The sequence below is a fragment of the Bemisia tabaci genome, chromosome 8 (assembly GCF_918797505.1).
Source record: "Bemisia tabaci chromosome 8, PGI_BMITA_v3".
Lineage (NCBI taxonomy): Eukaryota > Metazoa > Arthropoda > Insecta > Hemiptera > Aleyrodidae > Bemisia > Bemisia tabaci.
This window is the reverse complement of record NC_092800.1, coordinates 7,043,506-7,059,292: the sequence shown is the minus strand read 5'-3', so window position 1 is coordinate 7,059,292 and position 15,787 is coordinate 7,043,506. Positions and strand designations below refer to the sequence as shown.

The 15,787-nt window shown below is 40.0% G+C and overlaps 1 protein-coding gene and 1 non-coding gene across 2 annotated transcripts in view; both read left to right on the top strand.

The window, feature by feature from the left end:
* The window catches only part of LOC109040937 (uncharacterized), a 77,882-nt gene extending 66,572 nt beyond the window's left edge, over window positions 1-11,310 (top strand). Inside the window, exons 5-7 of the mRNA XM_019057073.2 lie at window positions 6,416-6,766; window positions 7,623-7,812; window positions 9,176-11,310. Coding sequence (XP_018912618.2) covers window positions 6,416-6,766; window positions 7,623-7,812; window positions 9,176-9,672 — 1,038 coding nt within the window. The 3' untranslated portion in view covers window positions 9,673-11,310. The remainder of the gene's footprint in view (window positions 1-6,415; window positions 6,767-7,622; window positions 7,813-9,175) is intronic.
* Window positions 1,973-2,079, top strand: LOC140225345 (U6 spliceosomal RNA). The gene has a single exon (XR_011900471.1). It is a non-coding gene; the product is annotated as a U6 spliceosomal RNA (small nuclear RNA).
* Window positions 11,311-15,787: the final 4,477 nt, after the last annotated feature.

Below are 15,787 nucleotides of genomic sequence, written 5' to 3'. Positions count from 1 at the left end.
TGTGTCGAGGTTCTCCTTTAAAAAAAAATAATGTAGAGGCGGAGATTTTCAGACACCGTGAACGAGATAATTATGTGATTGCTGACTTACGCCGTCGAATTACGAATTAAAATGAAATGAAGATAAAAATAAGCGGACGATTACTCAGTTATCCGTTGGATTTGTTAGTTGTTAAAACAATAACAATGTTTTTGTTTGAAGATTCCGTGACGTACTAACTTTTAATTTTCCCTCCTAAACTGTTCACGATTCTTCCCGGGAGAGCGCGCGTTGTGTAAAAATGCGGCGCGACGGCACGAGTTATGAGTTAATGGAATTAACGCCGAGATATTATATTGCAATAAGTTTCAGTAAATGGGGCCCCTTCAAATACGAGCTAGGCAACATACACAACACTCAGTTGAATAGCAATATTTACATTATGTAATTACTACGTATTGCAATCTGTGCGACTTGGGGCCCTTTTGACGGTCACATCTTCATGGCTGAACTCGAAAAATGCGTTTTCCAGTTTGCGACGAAAAGTGAAAAATGCGTTTTTCAGTTTGCGACGAAAAGTCTCCGATCATGTTTTATTTTTTGAGTGAATATCAACCAACACACTTATAATCATGTATTCTAAGTAAATCATAGAAAACTTCAAGGAACCATTTTGGTTAGTAATCCTTGCAGAGAATAAAACATATAATCGGAGGTTTTTAAAACGCTTAAATTGAGATAGATCTTTTTCGCAATTAGCCATCGATACATGACAAGCAGAAATTCAAAACCTGGCTAGCGTCATCAGGTTATTGCTAAAATATGCATGTCGCTCCTCAGCGTAAAAGATCCTAAATGCCCTGTTTTCATGAGGAAATTTTCAAATTAGTTTTTATTTTCATCGAAACGCTCTAAGACCCGTCACAAAATCAGAAACACCGATATATCCCTGTCCTGCTAGATAGGATTTTCTTAAAACGCCTTCTAAACGCCGCCGCTACGCCGTCCACAGTCTTACATCACTGATTGCGTAATCTGTAATTGAAGGCGCTACAAATCTATCGAGATTTAAATAATGTCGGGGCCCTATCCTTTGAAGAGGCATGACAAAACTGTACGTAAAATACTTTTCAGAGCTCTACATGCGGCGTGGACAAATTTTAAGTTTTGGTGCGTAGCCGCGTTCACATTGATGCCAGGAATTTTCACACCTCAATTTTGCAGTTCTTTGATTTCACCCGTGTAGTGTTAGTTGAACACTGGAACATTGCTCTCTAAAGTGTAGACTGATAACATGTTCATTTTGAAAAGTCAAGCTCATTTGTAGGGCAAAGGGCAGAAAGGATAAGGATCTTAATCACCGCGGTCCACCGGCGCTGTGCCGCACAGTGGATCGAGTTAATAGGAGAGGTCCGAAACAATTTGGAAACTTTAAACGCGTATAACTCCGATTATACATGACTTTGAGGTTCTGTAGATGATTTCATCGTGAAATTTTATTGTATGAGCACTCCTTGAAATGTAAAATGTGACGAAATAAAAACCAAAATTTGCAGTTTTAGTCAAAAATTTCATGTTTAACCTCTCTAATTGACTCGACCCACTGTGCGGCGCGGCGCCAGTATCCGTGACGCGGTTTACTCACCTCACCTGATGACACACCCACGCGTACCCGCCAGAGCAAGGTGTAGAGCGGTCTCCACCAGGTAACGCTGCTATTCATTGTCGGCAGCCACTTGTATCTTTCTCGTGTTAAACTGCGGAGCGATCGCTTGTTTTTCATGATTAATTTGTACCCATTTTAAAGTTCATATTTACCTTTTTTGCGACGGTTTCTCTTTTAACTAAATATCTCCCGCAAATTTTCATGCATAAATTTTAGATAATATATAAATAAGGATTACAATATGCGTAGAAAGACGTTACCAACTGGATTGCAAAAATTTTTTTTTATCAAGTGGGTATATACTGTTGACTTGTTTCACCCTCTCTCGTACTCGCTTCGGCGGTACATATACTAAAATTGGAACGATACAGAGAAGATTAGCATGGCCCCTGCGCAAGGATGACACGCAAAATCGTGAAGCGTTCCACATTTTTTGGCAACTTGTTTAATCCTCATCTTCACCGCCGAATTTCGTTTCGCTACTCACCCTTCCCTGCCATCCTCTCTGACAAACATCACCAGTTTTTTGTTAAAATGTCTGATTCTTTTATGAACTATTGTGGATATTTTAGACACGAAACGAAATTTTGATGCGGTTATTTACAAATCAAGGTGATTCGTTCCGAGTTTTTGGCAAAGTCGAAGTGGTGTGTGACACACCGCATTGATTAAGTTAAAGAACTTTAACAGCTTTCGGCTTTTTAGCCCCCCAAAAAAGGAACGAAAGCTCCTGAGTATGAGTCGAAAGAATCGTTCCCAACAAAGAAAAAATTGCGAATTTCGGAGAAGTAAAAACAGGATTTGGTCACCGAGAAAATGTTTCGTTTTACAGAGCCCAATTACTGTAGCGAATGCAACTTTTTTGTAGCAAAATCCTATGCTTTCATTCCTCCGAATTTTGCAATTTTTTGTTTGAAAACGGTTCTATGGACTCATAAGCGGAGGCCATCGTCCTTTTTTCGACTAAAACTGCAAATTGTGCTAATATTTTTGACTGTGCAATATAGAGCACACCAGTTCGACCACGTCAAAGACCCGAGACAAGTACCAGAGATAAGCACCAGTATAAAGTCAACCTCATTTTTATATTAATTTTGCCGTCTCCACGTACGCCCTGTTCTCCTTGAAACAGAAAATAAAAAATGTATAATTCTACACGTTTAAAATTCGTTTGAAAAGCAGTAATATAAATAAATGCTTCTTCAAAAGAATATGACCAACAGAAACCGAATAAGAAACTGTTTGCTGGTACGATTATACGAAGGCGCCGGCCGTTGTGTTACACGAACGGTATGTAGCAAAAGTGGTATCACTGGGAATTGCAGGCGCTTTTAACTTGCGTTTCACACCGCAGGATTCGTCTCAATAGTTTCGCTCTTACCTCGAACGTATCCGCTCGTGTAAATTTCGAATGCTCACGGTTGAGTCTGTGGTTTTTACGTTGTTTTTATTTGGTGACTTGGATGGACTTATTCTATAACTAGCAGGAAACCCGTGCTACGCACAGGAAAACCCCACCATCAGCAATCACTGTGATTAGTGATCAGTTACTAATTGTGTTTCTGAATTATTATCTACTATTTCAAAATTGGCGAGACGCACTGGTTTGATAAAAATGCAGAGATTAGTAGTATGCTGATTAAAGCTGCTATTTTGGTCTGTTCTGCAGTAAGCGCATGTGATAATTATAATAATCAAAAATACCCAATCCAAAGTTGGTTATTTTCATAAGGATTTGTTACTTTTGTCAGTTCAATGTTTAATTGAAGTTAGCATGGTGAGTTTCAGCCGCGAAAATTACGGGATTTAACCAGCGGTTTCGTCTAATTCTCAGAAATGGCGGGTTTGTCATCTACATCGCGGAGAAAACGGATTTTTCCAGGGATTTTGTAAAACAAATTAGAAATTACACGATAATCACCACGATATCACTGCAAATACGTCGTGTTCCTAGCGAATTTCTAAGATTATTATAATTGCACGTTATTCACATCAATATCGTGGTATACACGCGAATTTCTGACTCAATTAAGACTACACAATGTGCGCATAAAACTCGTAAACATATGTTACTTGGGATGGGCGAAAACGTATGATTTTCCTTCAATTTTGTATGATACCACATACCCACTCCGGAGTTCAAATAGTTGCTCGTCTTATTTCTGCTCGTTTAAAGTGACGAATTGGAAGAATCCAAATTCAATTTCACGAGAACTATGAAATGTAACCATGTGGAATGGTTTCCTTATATAAGATTTAATGTTTTGAAAAAAAAAAAAAGAAAAAAAAAAAAAAAAAAGGCATGTCGAAGCTATGTTCTAGTTTTGCTCCGCTGTCAGCACCGCGTCTGCAGGCGCAGTGTGACCGAGCCGTCATCACAGTACAAAACGCCTTCAATCTAGCAAGCGGCAATGTGGACATCCCCCGTGGAGTAATAGTTCTATCAAAAGCGCCTTCCACGATCGGAGTCAAATATTGATGAAATGCGCGCGAAAACCCCGTTTCTCCTCCGATTGCAACGTTGCACATCGTCTTTATGGTCCATTTTGGTTTATTTATTTTATTTTTGAAGCCAAACAACAAACAGCTTCTCTTAAAATTTTCCGAGAATTTGCTCAAATCATTTCCAAACAGAAGATAAAAAAAGTAACAAAAAATAACCCTAGGCGATGTGAAGACTAAATCACAACAATTTATTTACTTTCGGACTTGAGCAGTTAAATTTTCGCAAAAAAAAAAAGAAAGAAAAAAAACAGAAAACGGAAGGCTCCGCGAAGCACATTTTTCACCAATCTTTTGCAAAAAAAAAACGGAAGAAAACAAAAGGATCCGCGGAGCAAATATCTCATACTTTCGCAGAGGAGACCAATGCCATAGAATAAAGAGTCTATGCCAATGCACAGACAGATTTTCCAGATTTTCACATCCCCAAGAGAGTAGCCCGGCAACGGATGCACGAGTCGGAGCTCGCAAAAATCATGGCGCGGCGTTTCCAACAGCGCTACGCCGAACTCGTTCCATCTTCCTCGCACTCGTTGGACGCCGAACTCCTTCCATCTTCCTCGCACCCGTTGCGCGTACCAGAAGAACACACGTAAAATTTATCAGCTGTCTTCCAGCGCGAGCCGCGGAACTTGCTCCATCTCGCTCGCACTCTCTCTCGCACCCGTTGTCCTTAAAAGCCGGCTCCAGACTACGCGGCATTCGCCGAATATTACTCGCCGAATACCGAATATTTGGCAAGTCCCGCGTAGTCTGGATGGAACATTCGCGTCCACTTGGCTCGTGTTGACGCGAGGCGAGTCACTCGGCTCGGCATTCGCCCCAACCCGCTGAAAGTCGGTTTTTGTGACACGAGTCAAAGGGATCGCGAGTACGAAGCCGAGCGTCCATCGCGACATCGGAGCAACATCGGGGTGCCATCCAGACTACTCGTCCTCACTCGCCGAATGTTCGCTATAGTTTTGTAGGAAGGGGGCGAAGAGGTGCAGCGTTTTCCAGTGTTTTTTCTTCACTTGGCGAACATTTGTCCTATCCCATCAGATATTCGTTATTTACCAAATGACGAGCCAAGTACGACTTTCACGAGTAGTGTGGCGCTGTACACTCGTGGAAATATTCGAATCTGCCCGTCGATTCCCGAACCCCGAATATTCGTTACTCGGCTCGGCACTCGGCGAATGCCGCGTAGTCTGGAGCCGGCTTTACGGGAAAATCGACACACGCGGACCGCGATATCCCGCGAACCGGCGGGCGGATCGCGAAATCCTCCCTTATCCGGCGCCTCGGGGTAGAGAGGGATCCCAGTGCGGAATCTCAGGGTCACACGGCCTCCTGTTCACGAGATCCGCTGATACGTGAGTCAGTCAGTGAGTGAGTCAATCAACGTGAAGTCTGCTTAAGTACAATAAATACCACTTTAAACAATTGATGTGGTGGAGGACAGATTTCAAAAATGCGTACATGTTACTCGCAGCAGCGCAGCCTTTTGGAATAGAATGCGATGCTTATTAGACTATAGTGCCTGTATAAGGAGAATATGGACATGTCAAAACACGGAGCTTTTAGATCCCAAAAGCTTACGTTCCTGTACGACGAATACTAGAAAATCGCCGCTGCTAATCTTCAGATTCCAATATCAAACAAAGATGGCCAAGAATGTTTACAAAAGAGCATTCTCCAAAAAGGCCCTACTTGATATCCCTCGTTTCGCATAATTGATACCTGACATGCCAAAGAATGATTTGTCTTCCCGATTTTTTTAAAAAATGCAACAAGACCCTGGGAATTTTACATTGATCGATCGGCTTTATCATATTATTCGTACAAGCAGGGTGAATCCACGTTGATGACTCCTTCACGGAGAAAAAAACTTCGTGCGTGGGACCCGAAGTTTAGGTCATATGGATCTCTGAAGTTTTTGGATTGAGCATCTGAACACTTTAGGTCCAGCTGCTGAGGTTTGGATCACACATCTGAAACTTCAGTTCTTACATCTGAAGTACTTCGGTTTTCACATCCGAAAAACTTCGGTTCTCACATCTGAAGTACTTCAGATGTAAGAACTGAAGTTTCAGATGTGTGATTCGAACCTCGACAGCTAGACCTAAAGTGTTCATATGCTCCATCCGAAAACTTCAGAGATCCATATGACCTAAACTTCGGGTCCCACGCACGAAGTTTTTTTCTCCGTGTTGAACTTTCATTGACTTGTGCTTGCAATAAATTAATTTCCGAATTCTGACTTAAAATTCATTTTTAAAATTTCAGTTCATAGCAAGTAATTGGTCCGAGATGGAGACGTGGATCCTGATAATATCTCAAGCAGGGAACCAACCAACGCCTCTTCCTAGTCCAACGGTAGCTCCCAGTTCTAACGGCTGCTTCCTGAACGAGAGATCGTTACCTGCCACCCCTGTCAGTCAGTTCGGCCCCGAACAAATCTACGACGAACCCGACTCCAAGGTCAGACCCGTCGAGAAGTACCCACTGAACAATCACGTCAGTCCTGTACAGTGGCAACAGTACGAATTCATGAGTGACGACTCTTTCTACCACTACATCGACGACACTATGAAGGAGAATTTAAAGAACATGAAGAACTCTTGCTTGTGTAGTCAGGTACATACCCAACTGTTCCCGAACTAATTTTATTTTAAAACTCACTTGTATTTTCTGCATTCACGCTTAGGAAACACTGCTAACATTGTTATTTTAAATCATATATTTTTTAATAATCATACATAATTCAATGAAAAAACTAAGGCTAGTATAAACATTTTTTGGAGAAAACTCACAAAATTTACCACAAGGCAAGATCAGAGGCGGATCCAGCGATTTGGCAACACCGAATTTCCTCCATTTAAACCTATGCTAAATAATCGACTCTTGTCGGAGCACCCCCCCCCCCCCCCCAAGAATCGATACATTTCTATGGGTTTGAATGGAGAAAAATACAATGTTGCCAATTTGCTCGATCCGCCAATGTGTAACATTTTTTGACATTAAGCTGAAAATTCTCGAATAGTTGCACAGAGTATGTTTTCCGGCCTACCTCCACGATTGAAGGCGAAATAGAGATGGGCTTTCCATGTCACAGTTGTGACGAGTCTGCCTCCTCTGAGTTGTGAATCACTGCAGCCGTTCAGGAGATAAGTGGATTATATTTGGCAATTAGGAACTAATATTTCTGGCTCAACAGTTAAAGCACTTATGTGCATAGGGAAACTAGTAGTGCATAGTATGTTTCTAAACTGAGCTCGATACAGAAGTTCCAAATTGCAAAATATATTCCAAATGTATGCATTTCCATTAAATGTATTGCCAAAAGTACTTTCAGTCGATTCATTAAAACATGCTTTTAATGTTTTAATTCGGATTTCGCGAAGGCAGTTCCATTCTGTAAGTATGTAATGATGTACGGGCAACATATGTATAAAATCAGAGACATTAAACTTACTTTATCGCCATGTTTCAGAATGAAAACTATTACAACAATGTAGGAGAAGGAGTAAGGCATTGCATGCAGTGTGATAATAGGAGTAACATGTACTACAACATGCTAGACCCACCCGACAGTGGACGGAAAGAGAACCACCTTTTCAGCTGTAGTAGTCTTCCAAGCATTCCCACGGAACAGGAGGCAATTTATGACATTATATTAGATGGTGAGTACACATTTTATTAGCTCCTGCGGGCCAATTATTGAAATCGATTGACAAAGCTATAGACAAAAAAGGACAAGAGGGATATGGAGGGATCCTCTTGGTGGAAGAAGGTGGTTGCAATGGACAAAGGAGATAGGTAAATAGACTAACTAACGGTAACCCAAAAAAGACCCATAGTTAGTTGTCATTTGCTCACTTAGTCTAAAGGAACCAACCATTCCAATCACCAGGTTCGCTCCATTCTCCCTATGTCTTCTTTCTCTAGCGTTTTGTCTATAAATTTCAATTATCAACCCGCTGATGGCTAAAACTTCCCGCGCTTAAAAAAAATATGGGAACTCCGTCGAAATTAGTATTACAGACCAATGAAACTTAAAATCATGATGTTTGACTAAGTTTTGCGATAGAATTCACTATTTCTATCTCTCGGAAAAACGCCAACAATCTGCCTGTATCGAGTAACTAAAAGCACATTTGGACAACATTTTTCGATGAAGAACTACTCTTTTGGGCATATTTAGAAAAAACTCACGTAAAACTATCTCTTTCATGCGGCTAGACGCTTTCATGAACGAGCCAGGAACAGTAGTTTCTTATTGCAAAAAGTAGTTCATTTGTTGCTTCTGAAATGGGATGAAAACAATGGGGTTCCGTATTTCAAAATGTAGTCCATTTATGATTATTATGCAGTGACCTTTTTCGTCTTAACTAATCTAAAAGTTTCATTGAGAGAATTCTATTTATTTGCAAAATCGATATTTGCTTGGTAATATTTACTTTGAGATCATCTCGAGTTATTCTCTAGTTGTAAGCAACTTATCCAACAATTCTCCAATGAATTTTTCCCTGAATCTGCTAAGAGTTTTTCCTCACTATTGTAAGGAAGTAAGTCGACTGTGAATGATTTTCATCTGCCGCAAACGCTACAAAAATTGCAGGATCTTAGCAGCATTGCGAGCCTCGATACGCCCTTTCACCGGAATAAGTCCTCAATTAGGAACTACAATTTCTAGCCCAACCGTTAAAAAACTTATGTGCATAGAGAAACTAGTAGTACATACTTTGATTCTAAACTGAGCCAGATGCTTTAGTTCCTTATTTCAAAATGCAGCCAAAGTCATCAACTTTTCTGCTGAGTTAAACTGAAAGGTGAATGACCTTATTAAGACTTAAAATGAGTCGTTAGAGCACAAAATTAACAAGACTCTGTTGATGCAAGACTCAGCAAGACTTAAGAGCATCTCCTTAAGATATAGCGATGGATCTCTGGAAGTAAAAGTTTCCACCATTTTCGAGATAGCACAGAAAGTCCCATTTTTCCTTTCCAGTACGTTTTACTGACGAGACATGATGTAAATTTCAGGTCAAAAGCAGCAGATCAACGGGATAACCGACCGGGACAAACTGCTCAACGAGATCCTGAACCGGTCCAAAGAAGAGCCAACCTCGAAAACAAAACCGGACGAACAAACGCACGAAAGAACCGACTCGACGCGATCCAGCGACGGCAACGAATCCGACCGGTCGTCGAAGGAGAACGCCGACTTCAACGTCCAAAAATCCGGTCTCCTCTTCGTGAACCAGTACGGCCCGAACCGGATCCAGGACATCATCAACCGGATCGAGACGACCTACAACAACAAACGGGAGCCGACGTCGCCGTGCAAGCGCGAACCGGCGCCCGCCAACAAACGCTTCGCCAAATCCGGTTGCACGACGACGCTCCCCAAACGCACGACTCTCTGCCGGAGCCTGGATTTCAAGTCCAACGAATCGATTTTCGGATCTCAGAGGAGCTCGGTCGTCCAGGACCAGCTCTACGAACCGGTTCAAACCTCGTCCAGCGCGTGCCCGTCGTAGAACCGGTTCGTTGCGAGGGAACGAATTTTGTTGTCGTGGGTCGCCCGCCGAAACGGGTGACTCTACGAACCGGTTCGAACTTTCTGCAACGTGTTCCAGTTGTAGAACCGACTATTTGCATGGGAGCGATTTTTGTTGTTGTGGGTCGTCCGCCGAAACGGGTGACTCTACGAACCGGTTCTAACTTCCTCCAACATGTGCCAGTCGCAGAACCGGCTATTTGCAGGGGAATGATTTTTGCTGTCCAGTCCTTAACTGACCGTATGTTGAACGGATTCCTAGGCTACAGGCCGTTCTTGAACGGAAATAGGCTAATTTATGGCTCGGTAAAAAAGCCGCCATGGAAAAACGGTTGTCACCGGTGTTTTTGACTTGTGGCAATTCGTTGTACTGAGATCACAGACTGCGCCTCCTTGAAGATCGCAAAACCCTCGGGATGTGAAGAGGGGATCAATGTATTTTGTAATACGTCATGCAAGTACCAGGGGAAGCATTGCCTCAAATTTCACTCCAAAATCGACAGCTAATGAAACATCAAGAAATCTTCTTCACCAGGCGTCCCCTGAAAAATTGTGATACTACAGTTTCGTAGTTTGAATTGTTATTTTTAGTAAAGCACTTTTCCCGACCAATAACTTTTGTGTTGCAGTGTGTTTGGATTTTTACATTCTTTAGTGATGAAAGAACTGAAACTAAGATCACGAACACAGCTAGTAACACATTGGTTGCACAGTCAAATCACAATTTAAACTGCGTTACTAAATTATAACACCAAGTGTGTTCAATCATTTTACTTTATGATTGGGACCAGTAGCGAGGCGAGAATGATCGACCATCGATATTTCCCCATTTGAAGTTATGGTGAAGAATCGATTATTCAGGTGTTCGTTGCGAACACCCTGTATATCGATCCTTTTCCATAGGTTTACATGACAGATTAATCGATTTCGTAAAGCACGCCAACGCCATTGAATTGGGACTCTTTTTCATCTCCTCGTTTTTTTCGGTGACTACGAATTTCTATATTTTCAAAAGGAATAAGAGAGAAAGTCAGATTTTTGTGAATTAGGCAAACATACGAGGAAATTACGAAATTATTTAATTTATAGCAAAACAAAGTACGATGAGGCGATCGTTAAAGTAACAAGACTGAACTTTTAATTTAAATGTGTTTTTTTTACCGTAAATCATAAACTGCATTATATGAGATCCGAACAGTTAACAACTAGAGTTCAACTGAGAAAATACTGTGACTAAGTGAATCAAAATTAGGTACCGCACGGATGAAAAAGAATGTATAAGATTACTACATTCGTGATAATATATGATCCTCAGAAAATGTAATAGCCAATACAAGATGTTTGTGAGTGTAAATCATGCTCATACTTACATTAACCAGTCGTGAGACAATCACTGTTAGAAACTGTTACTAGATCCCTGAATGTGGATGATTCTTAGAAATGTTCACATTATTTTTCATCCGTGCACTGCAGTTTTAACGAGAATACTCTTTTAGAGTCAATTGGTTTAAAAATAATGATTGTTAATAGTTTTCATATAAGTACCGTTGTATGTAATTTTTTATGTAAGTTTTTTGTAGATAATTGTTGATCTTAAAATACAGCTTTTATTACAAGCTATCGTCTTGGATCTCTAGTATTAATTTATCCTGTCCAAAATATTATTATGAGAAAATAGTTTTTGATCGTTGGGAAAAATCTTGGATAGTCTCTAAGTGAGCAAAACTCCATTGATTTAAATAAATTACGTAGAATATAGAATTAAGAATATACGAATAATGTAGAATGGTTTAGAATATTCTGATTTTACCATGGATATATTTTGAAGCAAAACCACGAAAACGTAAGGGTGGCTCTAACTCCTAATTCACTTTTAACAATGCATTAAGAATGATATCTGAAGTATCCAGCCATGGATAGGTCGATTTTTTCACAAGATAATAATCATCTTAATTAGATTGACTAGAAAAGAATAAGTAGTTTGCGCTGTCATTTATTTTCATTTTATTATTTTTTTATTTATTTATTTGAAACCTAGTGCCTCGGCAAGACAGCTTAATGAGCGGAGGAGATGCGAACTTGGGCCTCCAATACCACAGACATTACGATATAGCTTTCAAGCAACAAGCAGGTCAAAGAGGCACAACGTAAAACCGCATTTGAATCATACGCAAATTCACAAAAAATTCCTTATGGAAACTTACGTCGAAAGTGATTTCATTGCACAGGCATTAGGCATCATGCATCTAAGGGTGAAGATGTTTGTGAAAAAATTACGTGAAGAAATCTGGCGTGAAATATTGCATCATTCCGCCGCAAAAATTTGTCTGGAACTTGCCCAAATGTACGATTTTGAACGCTTGCAGTTTATTCATACAATATGACCACCTTCATTTAATACCGCAAGCAAAATTAAATTCCCGTATACCTTGGAATTTTTTACTTATTTCAAAACGGGTTTGACTTGAGGGAAGAAACTAACGGTTTTCTTAATGTAAGACAACATGATTCGCTTGAAACAAGCGAATCGTGTTATTTCTTAAGTAAAATAAACGTTGTTTTAAATAAGCCAACTTTTGCTTGAATGAAAGAAAACCAGTTCTTTAAAATTAGTAAACGAGGGTGAACGCCTTCTGAGTCCGGCCGTTTGCCTCTTTTTAAGTCAACAGCATGCTGGTAAGAAGAAAATACGTTGTGTCGAAAAGAAGAATACCGGTTTCCTCACAAAATTAGTATAACGGGGCTAACTCCTTTCGAGGCGACCGGATGCAATTAGCAATACGCCCGTTGATTTTTTACAATTCAACAGTTTGCTTGGTACAGTGAAACACGTTGCGTTTAAAGAAGATAACCGGTTTCCTCAAATTAGTAAACGGGGACGAACCGCCTCTCAGGGCGGGGAGGATGCAATATGCCAGACGCTGTTGCCTACTTTTAACTCCATTACAGCTTGCTTGGTAGAAGAAATAACACGTTGTGTCGAAAGAAGAAAAACGGTTTCCTCAGAATTAGTAAACGGGGCGAACGCCCTCAGCGGGGGAGAGATGCAATATGCCGGACGCTGTTGCCTTCTTTTAACCAACAGCTTGCTTGGATAGAAGAGAAAACACGTTGTGTCGAAACAGGAAGAGAAACGGTTTCCTTAGAATTAGTAAACGGGGCGAACGCCCTCAGCGGGGGGAAGGATGCAATAAGCCGGACGCTGTTGCCTTTTTAATAACCCAACAGCTTGTTTGATGAAAGAAAACACGGTACGTCGAGAAGAAGAAACCAGTTACCTTAAAAGTAGTAAACGGGAGTGAGTCCCTTCCGCGGGGAACGGAAGTGCGGGCATGGGACAGTGTGCGGTTGCCTACTTTCAATATAACATTTTGCTTCGAAGAAGAAACCAGTTTCCTTAAAAAGTTAGGTAAACCGGTATGGTGACGCCTCCTATTGAGAATGATACATGCAATTGCCTGCCAGATGAACTGCCGTTAGCATCATGCTTAAACCAACACCATTTATGACGGAAAATTAATTTAAAGGCAGGACGGAAGTTAAAAATAATCAACGATGCCCATTATAGTTTGTCTATCAAAAATAAATTGTTTTCTTTAGGGAGGCAAATTCATTTAGTAGTGTTCCTTTGGAGGAGGTAAATCACTCATATTGATCGGCGTTCGACCCCCAAAAAATTAAATAAATAGAATGAAGATGGATTTAAATGATGGAGAGGAAGAGGAAAATAGTAATGGGCGGTGGGTTTAAATAGATCGGCATCTGTGCATTTGAAAAGTGTTAATTTAGTTTATTTTTAAAGGAAGGGGGGCCTCATAAAGAGGACCCCTCCCCGTCCCCACGTATAATACTTAAGGTAGATTGAAGGCGGTAGAGTTTTTGCATTTGCCAGCAGAGTTCAGTTTTCCATCGGTCATGGCTATTTCCTTCACACTAAAAAAATTCGCCAACAATTTTTTTTACTTATTTTACTTTCCTTACTTTTTCATGTCCTGTATGAATGAAAAGATCCCCTCGCTGATTAGGAATCTAAAAAAGGGTACAAAATAAACAATTGCATGCGTTATGCTAAGGGGGCCGAGGAAGCAAAGAAGAATATGAAAAAAAAAAATGTGAGGAGACGAGAATACATACTTTTTTCAGCATATCGCTCACCCACCAAGTTGACAGATGACGATATAGCGAATATTATTACTACTGCTGGCTCTACGTAGTGGTTTACTATGTTCCATATATTCGATTTTTTCCGGGGGCTCCCTTTGATTTATGAACGCATATTCGATGGAGTGGATCGAAAACACATAATACTGTTTTTTCTGTGTTGTGTAAGGAATTTGCGAGTGCAAAAGTGTTGTTATTTATAAACTTGATTCATTTGTCTGTCCGGGGAAATTTTGGTCGAAGGGCCTGTCGGGACCGATCTTTCCGCCCCCCTCCCTCCACTAGTCTTTTATGGATACTGCATAAGAGCTTCAACATTTGTTACCTTAATCGAAGCATTTGAACCTTTTTACCTGTTTCCTGCAAAATAGGGTGGATCCAGCACTTCTTTACCACCTTCCTAGCAACTTTGTGAGGGTAACGAAAATGAAGTGCAGCTATACAATAACATTATGAGAAACGTCACACGCGTGTGATTATGTAAATGAGTAAAATATAAGAGTAATCGAGATGTGAACTTGTTTTTATGAATAAATTGTGACTGTCCACGGAAAAAAGATGCCTTAATCCAGAAAATCTCAAAGCGTATTTTCAATTCTTATTTTTTAAAGTAAGGAATTTAGAAACGTATTAATATTGCTTTTATAGTGCTTCTCCTGTTTGTTCTGCACTTTTCCGCCCGATGTGAATTAATTAGAAACGATTTGAATAGAACTATTATATTCTAATTGAAATAGTAAAGTCTAATTAATGGTCCAGTATAGTCTTGATTATTAGATCGAATTTGAATAGAACTAGTTATATTTAAAAAAATGTAACAATCTCAGTCATCAAAATATAAAAAGTTATTGTGTTTACAAAACATTTTCTCGAAGAGTTTCAGTCTTTTTCGTATTTTTTTTAAAAGTCAGCGATGCTTCAAGAAAAAAATGATGAGAGAAAATTTTAAAAAGGCGCATTGCTTTAAAATTCGTTTTATGAGATTAAAAATTAATATAAGATGGGTAAAGAAACAAAAATAAACGTTAAAAAAGTGACAACAGTAACACGCGTATTTCTTTTTTGCTCCAAATTCATCTTTTCGGGTTCAAAAAATCTGAAACCCATCAGGTCTCACGCTTATTTACCGTAGCTCAATAATGGTGCAGTGCCTAGTCAATGACTTATATTGTGTAAAAATTCGGCCGACGTTAGACATAAGCCCGATGGATATGTAGGTAGGGGGTTAGGTTCGTAAAACTGGAGGTCCAAAGTTCCAATTCCACGATAGGTAGGACCTAATTTTGCAGTCGGTATTTGCCACTGTCGGTCTTCGATACGTGCAGTATACAATTGAAATTTTTTTCATCAAAAATTCGTTAAATTAAAACTATTTGTGGCTATAGTGATCAATAAATACATATGTTATGGGGGCAGTGTGCGATACCGGCAGGTGACTATTTACTAAATTTAAATCAACAATTGGCTAGAAAGAAGTAAACAAGCCTTGGGAGTTAGGAACATCCCATAATGGCCGGGCGTCCCCGTTTTCTATGTCTAAGACAGACAGTTGGTTCAATTCAATAATACGCGCATTCCCGTCACATCACGCCGTTTACTAATTTAAACAAACCATTATCTTGAAGCCAGTAATGCACGTGGGTGTTACGCAACGTTTCCTATTTCTAAGTAAACAGTTTACGAGATCAATACGGACGGATACTACTTCAAAACCATCGATAATTTCTTAATTTAGGAATATTTGCACGGCATGGATGTTTCCTTTTTTTAAGTAAACCGCTTTCTTCTTTTAAGGGGTACGTGGAGCGTTGGATTGAGGAAAAGCGCTATTTCTTGAGCCAATGGTAACTCCGTGGTCTTAGTCAACCTCCGTTTATTGTCGATACTTTTTAAGTATCCAGTTTACTTGGTCTAAGACGGCTTCGCCTTGTATT